Source organism: Gracilinanus agilis, chromosome 6 (genome assembly GCF_016433145.1).
Source record: "Gracilinanus agilis isolate LMUSP501 chromosome 6, AgileGrace, whole genome shotgun sequence".
Lineage (NCBI taxonomy): Eukaryota > Metazoa > Chordata > Mammalia > Didelphimorphia > Didelphidae > Gracilinanus > Gracilinanus agilis.
Genome location: NC_058135.1, coordinates 282,710,487 through 282,720,196, shown reverse-complemented (window position 1 = coordinate 282,720,196; position 9,710 = coordinate 282,710,487). Strand labels below are relative to the sequence as shown.

At 37.3% G+C, this 9,710-nt stretch overlaps 1 protein-coding gene across 1 annotated transcript; it reads left to right on the top strand.

Moving 5' to 3' along the window:
• Window positions 1-3: 3 nt before the first annotated feature.
• LOC123252743 (vomeronasal type-2 receptor 26-like) lies at window positions 4-5,772 on the top strand (the record flags this gene model as incomplete). The annotated part of the gene is made up of 3 exons (XM_044681993.1): window positions 4-198; window positions 3,770-3,893; window positions 4,868-5,772. Coding segments are annotated over 3 exons (1,224 nt in total), but the record flags the coding sequence as incomplete, so codon positions are not given.
• Window positions 5,773-9,710: the final 3,938 nt, after the last annotated feature.

Genomic DNA, 9,710 nt, shown 5'->3' with positions numbered 1-9,710 from the left:
GTTAATCCTGTCAATGGGATCAAAAATGATTTATGTGGGGATGGAACGTCAATGACTGCTGAGACATATGATATCCTGAATTTTAAATCATCACCTGGTTATGATTGGACTCAGGTTAAAGTTGGAGAAGTGATTCCTCATAAAAAAGAGTTAAGCATTAATGAAGAAGACATAGATTGGCCAGAAGATTTCCCTCAGGTAAGAGTCAAGTGTCTCTTCATTGGACCTAAGAACTTCCCTGAAGAAATTGGGAATGACTAGGACAGGGCTGAAGCAACAACTTCTTTCTTTTGTACTCATTAAGACAGAACCTTGATTTATCTCAATTACTTTACTCAATACTCTTTTTCTTAAATATTTTTTTTTTATTTTTAGAATTTTTTCTATGGTTATATAATTCATGTTTTTACTTTACCCTTCACTCCCCAAACCCAGTCTCTCCCTGCCCTCCCACAGTAGCTAACTCACATTTCCACTGGTTTTAACATGTCTGGTCAGTCAAGACTCATTTACATATTATTGATTGTTACATTGGTGTGGTCTTTTCAGGTCTACATCCCCAATCATGTCCTCATCAATCCAAGTGTTCAACCAGTTGTTTTTCTTCTGTGTTTCCACTCCTATAGTTCTTCCTCTGAATGGGGGTAGTGTACTTTTCCATTAATCCCTCAGAATTGTCCTCGGTCATTGCATTGTGCTAGTACAGAAGTCCAATACATTCTATTTTACCACAGGGTATTGGTCTCTTAGTACAATGTTCTGGCTCTGCTCCTATCCCTCTGCATCAATTCCTGGAGGTATTTCCAGTTCACATGGAATTCCTCCACTTTATTATTCCTTTGAGCACAATAGTATTCCATCACCAACATATACCACAATTTGTTCAACCATTCCACAATTAAGGGCATACCCTCATTATACAGTTTTTTGCCAACACAAACAGCACATGTATAAATATTTTTCTGCAAGTCTGTTAATCTATGATCATTTTGTGATACAATCCCAGCAATGGTATAGCCTGATCAAAGGGCAGACATTCTTTTATCGCTCTTTGGGCATAGTTCCAAATTGCCATCCAGAATGGATCAGTTCACAACTCCACCAGCAGTATATTAATGTCCCAATTTTGCCACATCCCCTCCAACATACATTACTCTCCCCTGCTATCATTTTAGCCATTCTGCTGGGTGTGAGGTGGTACTTTAGTGTTGTTTTCTTTTGCATTTCTCTAATTATTAGTGATTTAGAACAGTTTCTAATGTGCTTATTGATACTCTTGATTTCTTTATCTAAAAATTGCCTATTCGTGTCCTTTGCCCATTTATCAATTGTGGAATAGCTTGATTTTTTTATACGATTGATTTGTTATAAAGATTTTTTCCCAGTTTGTTGTTCTGATTTTGGTTGCATTGTTTTTTTTTTGTACAAAACCTTTTCAATTTAATATAATTAAATTAGGGATATTAGGGATAAATTAGAAGCCTTTCCAGTAAGATCAGATGTGAAACAAGGATGCCCATTATCACCTCTATTATTTAACATTGTACTAGAAACACTAGCAGCAGCAATTAGAGAAGAAAAAGTTATTGAAGGTATTGAAATAGGCAATGAGAAGACTAAGCTATCACTCCTTGTAGATGATATGATGGTCTACTTAAAAAATCCTAGATAATCCACTAAAAAGCTAGTAGAAATAATCAAGAACTTTAGCAAAATTACAGGATACAAAATAAATGAACATAAATCATCAGCATTTCTACATATTTCAAACACATCACAGCAGCAAGAAGTAGAAAGAGAAACACCATTTAAAATCACCCTAGACAATATAAAATACCTAGGAATCTATCTACCAAAACAAACACAGGAATTATACTAACATAACTACAAAACACTTTCCAGACAAGTAAAACTAGATCTAAACAATTGGAAAAATATTGATTGCTCATAGGTAGGCTGAGCTAACATAAGAAAAATGACCGTTCTGCCCAAATTAATTTACTTATTTAGTGCCTTACCTATCAAACTACCAAAAACCATTTTTACTGCATTAGAAAAAAAAAACTATAACAAAGTTTATTTGGAAGAACAAAAGATCAAGAATATCAAGGGAAATAACAAAAAAAAGTTGAAGGAAGGTGTCTTAGCAGTACCAGATATTAAGATATACTATAAAGTAGCAGTCATCAAAACAATATGGTACTGGCTAAGAGACAGAAGGGAGGATCAGTGGAATAGACTTGGGATAAGTGACATCAGCAAAACAGTGTATGATAGGAGCCCAACTTTGGGGACAAAAATCCACTATTTGACAAAAACTTCTGTGAAAATTGGAAAACAATATAGGAAATATTAGGTTTAGATCAACATCACACAGCCTACACCAAGATAAATTCAGAATGGGTGAAAGACTTGAATATAAAGAAGGACACTGTGAGTAAATTAGGTGAACACAGAATAGTATACTTGTCAGATCTCTGGGAAAGAAAAGATTTTAAAACCAAGCAAGAGTTAGAGAAAATTACAAAATATAAAATAAATAATTTTGATTATATTAAATTAAAAAGTTTTTGTACAAACTCAGTACTGTTTTCGAAATCTTTCTACTTAAGTTACATAATGATCTTAATTCATTATATGAAGAAAATCTTGAAAAACCACAGACCAAGAAAGCAATTTGGAATAACAAGAGGAGGGAGAATGGTAATATTTTTACCCTCAAAAGAGACCCATGTCACCAAAGGGTAGCTGATATAGGAGATCCTGTAACTATAGATATATTTTATTGTAAATTTGCATTCCCAAGAATGTGAATATTAGGGTTCTTAATTAAAATGTGGTTGCATAATGGGAAGAGTGTCTGGAGTCTGGGACAATCCTTTTCTCTTCTTCGAATCTGGTTTCAAATGCTTAACAGCTCTATGACTCTGGGGAAGTCACTTAATCCTTTTTCCTTCAGTTTTTTTTTTAAGTTTGTAAAATCTGTTGGGGAAGGAAACAGTAGAGCACTCCATGATCTTTGCCAAGAAAACCCCAAGGAGGTTTTTGGAAAGTTTGGCACAAATACAAAATGATTGATCAACAAATTGGAATCTTGTGGGTATTTCCTCTTCTGATATAGAATTTATATATAGATTATTTTGTCTATGGAAAATCATAAATCCCATCTTCTATGAATCAGCAGTGATTCATATGAATCATCAAATATCAGCCTATGAAACAAGATCAATCATTAAAATCAAGTACACTTGATTCCTATAATCAAGCAGATCAAATAAAACTGAAGTATTTAATCAGTTTATTTTATGATAAACTCTCTAAAATTATGACTCCCTGAAAAATCATGATTTCCCATTCAAATACAAAGAAAAGGCCTTGTTTAGTGAACAAAAACATAAAATATGTTTCTCCTAAAGTGATCAATGAATTACTTCATCATTTCTTGTAGAAAATGAAGTGTACTTTAGATATATACTGTCACATATCTGGTTGAAAATATGCCATTGACTCATTAGTATTTTAAAAATGGAGGAGCTATGTTGTTTCTATTGTAGATTCTGTCCATATACATGTCTTTAGGAAAAGATGATATAGACCAGAAGAGGGAAAACTGAGAGAAAATCTCTATTCAGAAATATATCATCCTTTCACTTCCAAACTTCAGATATGATGTTCTAAATGTCCACCACATTATTACCTCAACAAATCTACCTTTTATACATAATTCTAAGAATGACATATTTTTTCTTTTCTTTTTTTGAAAACTCAGATTCCAAGTTCTAAATGCAGTGTGACCTGTGGCCCTGGCTTCAGGAAGCAATCTCTTGAAGGTCAGCCCATCTGTTGCTTTGACTGTATCCTATGTCCTGATGGGAAGATTTCCAATAAAACAGGTGGGTGCCTAAAGAGAAAGAGTTCTCCCTAATTATAGATTTCAAATTTTTTACTTTTTATATAATTTTAGTTTTGGGACTTAACCTGCTAAATTTTATTCTCACCATTATCATATGGAAAGATTTCTGTTTTATGGTAGACCTAAGAATATTTACTTGAAATAACAAAATTTAGTTCACTACATCTTAGCTCTTGAAAATTATATTCTCCTAATTTCATTAGTTCTTTATTTATAAATGAAAACTAACATCATTCTGAGGTTTCAGAATACAAGTTAATACATTATAGCAGATTTATATAAATGTATTGACATTATATGTTAAATATCCTATTCATTTAAAAGCTTTTTTTAATTATCATCAAATGATTTTCAAATTAAAACAGTGTTAATTATACTAATCAATGTTTTTTAAAGAAATATACCATTAAACATTTAATAGTTTTCAGATATCTATTTGTATTATCTTATTTTTTAAAAGAGATCAATTCATGTTCTTAACACACTGATTAAAACATATTTAACTGTAATTTTGAAACAAAGATTTCTTTAATTTCCAAAATAATTTTTTATTCATAAGTAGAGATAAAGAGAAACTAAAATGTGATCTTTTCATTGACTATCTAGAATTCTTATCCTTCTCACTGAGGAGTCCAAAAGCAAGGTGAACTTCATGTGGAATGACTAAAATAGCACTTTACTGTTGAAAGAATAATATAGTCTATATCAGGGGTCTGCAACCTTTTTGGCCTTGAGAGCCATAAAGGCCACAGTTTTTAAAATGTAATTTTGTGAGAGCTGTTCAGTGCTCACAGTGTGTGCTCCTCTAACACCACCTAAAAAAATTGACTTTATGGCTCCTCCAGAAAGAGCCATGTCTTTCCCTCAAAAGAGCCAGATATAGCTTGAGAGCCATACATTGCCGACCCCTGGACTATATAAATACCGTGAAATTCATTTTTGTTGTATTCACAGATACAGAACAATGTATGCAATGCCCTGAAGATCAGTACCCAAGCAAGGAGAAAGATAGATGCTTCCTCAAGACAGTGACTTATCTGGCTTATGAAGAGACTCTGGGAATAATTCTGACCTTGGCAGCTCTCTGCTTATCCATCCTCACAACCTTTGTCCTTGGAGTATTTGTGATGCACAGAGACACCCCCATAGTTAAAGCCAATAATCGCAGTCTTAGCTACATTCTACTCACTTCTCTCACCCTTTGTTTCCTTTCTTCCTTACTCTTCATTGGTCATCCTACACCAGCCATCTGCCTCTTAAGACAAACCACATTTGCCATTGTGTTCACAGTGGCTATTGCTTCCATCTTGGCCAAAACCATCACTGTGGTTCTGGCCTTTAGGGCCACTAAGCCAGGTAGCAAGCTCAGGAGGTGGTTGGGAGCATCAGTATCTTATTTCCTCATTTTCATTTGTACCCTTATCCAGATGTGCATCTGTGGCATCTGGCTGGGAACATATCCCCCATTCCTTGAAATGGATACACACTCTGAGACTTCCAACATTGTCATTAAGTGTAATGAGGGTTCCCTTGTTTCCTTCTACTGTGTTCTTGGCTACATGGGCTTCCTGGCCTTGGTTAGCTTTACATTGGCTTTCCTGGCCAGGAATCTACCAGATACTTTCAATGAAGCCAAGCACCTGACATTCAGCATGCTGGTGTTTTGCAGTGTCTGGATTTCCTTCTTGCCCACATATCAGAGCACCAAAGGGAAGGCCATGGTGGCCATGGAGATCTTTTCCATCTTGGTCTCCAGTGCTGGGATTCTCACCTGTATCTTTGCTCCCAAATGCTATGTGATCCTTCTGAGGGCAGACAGAAATACCCTGGAGATACTGAAAAACAAAGCTAATCCCTGAGGAACAATGTGTTCTTAATCTCTTCCTCACTAGTCTTAGAGATGCAGCTCCTGATTCCTAAATCAATGACTTAAAATAATGTAGCTTTTATACAGTTTTTTTCTTCTGCTACCATCTCTTTCTTTTGTACTAGACTCTGAAAGTATTTTGAAGAAAGTCTTATTGCTTGATTTCTGAATAGATGTAGAATTAATTTAGTAATTATATAAAATACCCTCTAAAGAATAAAAATTTAACATAAAGTTTAGGAAGAAAATAATATATATTAATTCATATGTTAGCTTAGAAAAAACACAGAACTATTAAATAGTCATAACCACTCTTAAATCAAGGGAAAGGGGGAACAGTGCTACTTAGGCCTCTTATGCAGAGCTGCACTTTACGCAGAGTCCAAGGATTGAACACTGCTTCTCTCTGCTCCCTGACCCCCTGGGAGTGACACCATGCTAGATGACAACTCCAAAGAACAAAGGAAATTGGGGAAGTTATATACCATTTGGGAAGATCCAGGGGCTGGGAAAGATGACTGACATTATACTGGTAAGGATGGGATTTACAATCAAGTTTGAGAAAGGAATACTAGCCAGAGGCTAGGGTATAAGGAAGGGGATGCTTACACAATGGATACTAAATGATGGTCCCTGCTGTGTTAGTTAAAATCACCTAGGGTTCTATCTGGAAGGATTGAACCTCAATATAGTGTGGGGGACCTTAAAACTACATTTCCCATGGTCCAATGGGTTTCCTGTTTTTGGATTACGTATTCAAGGTGAGGGACTGTTTTAAATAGGGGGAAGTGACTTTGAACTTGCTCTTGAGCTACCTGAGCACGCGAAGGTTCGAAAGGTAAAAATGGCTAAGGCAGGAGTATGAATACTTACAGGTGCATGGTCTAATGATTTTATCTCTATCAGCATGGCTTTTATTAAAATACTATTCTCCCTTCTAATCTCCAATCTCAGCCCTCATCATTTTTAATCATAACACTGCCCAGGTATGTCTTCCTGGGAAAGGGTCTCTGATACAATGGGGAAGACTACCCAAGAAAAAAGGGTATTTAGCATTTACCCTGGGGTCCATTATTCAGTCTGCAACTATTAGCCTGAGATTCCCTTCAGGGTGGATTCTCAGGGGAACAGGAAGCTTTGGGTGTCTCCAGGCTAAAAGCTATTTCTAAAAGTTGGGGTTCATCAGATCTCACTAAGCCACAAGTTTGGGGTCTCTAGATTCCACGTTGACACACACCCCATTTGGTCAAGACTGAAAGTTGCTAACCAATGATATAACTCTCACTAATGATGGGGAAACCTTAGGGTACAGGTATGGGCTTGGCACTTGGGGGCACTCTCCAGTGCCCGGCTCATTGACAATTGTGCCAGAGAAAGGTAGGCAGTCTACCCTTGGCATATTTTGACAAACACATTAGCCCACTTCCCCCCAAGTCTTTAAGTCTTTCAAATCCTGGGGTCCTGATGTAATGCCTTTGGCCTCCTCTCTCCTGGGGACTTCGCTACCCTCTCTCCTACAGATTTCTCTCCTTGTACAAGACAGCTTCATGGCTGCAAGAGAAAACTTAAGAGATCTATAAACACATTCTTTAACAGATCTTGATCAACTCCCAACATACTTACTCACTGTAAAGATTATTCCTACCTTACTCTTGACATCCCATATAATTGATTCTATTAGTGTTCATTCTACACCCATTATAAGATTATCTAAACTAATACCCAATCAAAAATTACCTTACTTTACCAAAATATCATATAAAAATCAATCTTACAAACTATAGAAATATAAAAGCAAAAATAAATCCACATCATTGGTTAATCAGGTCTTGTGAATCAGAAAGTAGTGTCCAAAGTTTTAAAGTATCATCTAATACAAAGAAAAATTCTAATTAAATATTCTATGACAGCAATCTCAAAATCATATGAAAAACTCTGACAATTTCAACTTCAAAACAATTTTTAAAAGTCTCTAATTAAAATTAACTCCAAAAATCTCAAGATTGAAAATGCTTCTAACTTCACCTATTTTTAACACCTCTCAAATACCCCCCTTTGGGGAAGTTGAGATGCTAGGGATTTAAAAAGCTTTTTGATTCACCTTTTAAATACTTAACTATATAATGCCTATTACTTTGTAGGAAAAATTGTTGCAACTGAGTCAGCTAATGTAAAGTCTGTAGATAAAAATTCTCGTGAAAATAATTCTCTTGTTTAGGCAGTTAACATGTGTAGAACCTAGAAAGAGTCAGAATTAAAACTTCTGACCCCTGTTTGACACTATAGGCCTGACCCTTGTATGACATTATGGTGAAATAGGATTGTCCACAGGAATCCCAAACTTGCAGACCTCTGGTCTCCAGAGCCTGACCTTATCTGCCTTGCAGACCTTCCCCTTATCCCCAGGATCTCTTCCCTACAGACATTCTCCTTATCTGCAAGAATACCTTAGGACATTCTCCTTATCTGCATGATTTCCCAACCTGAAGACATTCCTCTACCTTAACCCCTACTAACTACTACTCCATAAAAACTCAGGCCCAGGCCCAGCCCTGGGTCACTCACCAACTTTAGGTGGGAGACCCTACCTTGAGCTATACAATAAAGTCCCTTTGCATCTTGCATTGTTGGTTCAAGACTCATTTATTGGGATAATTCTCTGGGCACACCATATGGGGACTTTTCTAGGATCCCACAGGAATAATTGAGTTCTGACCAACATTGGGACCAATTGGGAATTACCCTAGGATCCTTGCTGCCGAGGCTCCTTGGGTCTGGTGGGCTCTTATCTGTGGCTTGTGCCAGGGATGAGAGAAGAGGTCTTGGAGGTTCATGGTGTGAGGCTAAGTGGCTGGCTTGCCATATGCTGAACTAGAACCCAGATAGACCCTCTGAAAACATTCCTGGTGAAGCTGAAGGGAGAGGGGAGCTCTGCCAGAGGGTCTTTTAGGTTCGTGGTGTAAGGCTAAGTGGCTGATCCTGAAGTTTACATGGGAAAAACCTATTGCCAAACTAGAACCCTAACAGGCTCTCCAAGCACATTCCCTTCGAAGGAAGAGAGAGGAGCTCTGCCGGGCATGGGTGTCTCAACCTGGGGAGACCTACAACTTGACTGGCCAGAAATGTAAAAGGTACCTTGTGGGGCTGGAATCCCCACTGTAAGGCTTGCCCAGGGATACAGTCCCCAAGATTTAAAAAGGAACTTGTAGGGGTTGGAGGTTTTTGCCCAGGAATAGATTCCCTGAGATTTAAAAAGGAACTTGCAAGGATTGGAGGCCCTTGCCTGGGATAGAGTACCCAAGATTTAAAGAGGAACTTGGAGGGGTTGGATGCCTTTGCCCGGGATTGTAGGCTCCGGATCAGTGGGATAGAGGTCTTAAGAAAGGTACCTGGTGGTGTTGGAACCCCAGCCTGGAGGGTTAGAGGTCCCTGGCAAGTTGAAATTATACCAGTGGACACACTGGAAAAGAAGGGAGAAATCCAGGCAGGTGGAAGGGTGAGTGAACATACAATTGGGTGTTTGTCTTGATTGTCTTTTGTCCTGATTGTCTAGTGTACTTTGGATTATTTTGTCTGCTTTAGTGTTTATTGTCTGTCAGCGTTTTTGTATACTTTGTGTTTATTGTTTGTGTACAGGGACTACTAACTCCATTCCTTCTATAGATAATCATGGGACAAGGAGAATCCACTCCACTTTCTCTCATGACTTCCCATTTTTCCATTTTTAAAGCTAAAATGCATAATTTGTCCATGTCAGTCAAAAAGAGCAAACTTAACTTAAAACCTTCTGCTCTGCAGATTGGCTGGCTCTTGGCCTGGGGTGGCTGAAAGAAGGGACTCTGGTCCTGAAAATAATCTCCAAAGTCAGGGCTGAAATCCTAAATTCAGGTCCACAAAGCCTCCTTGATCAGATCCCCTATATCCTGTCTT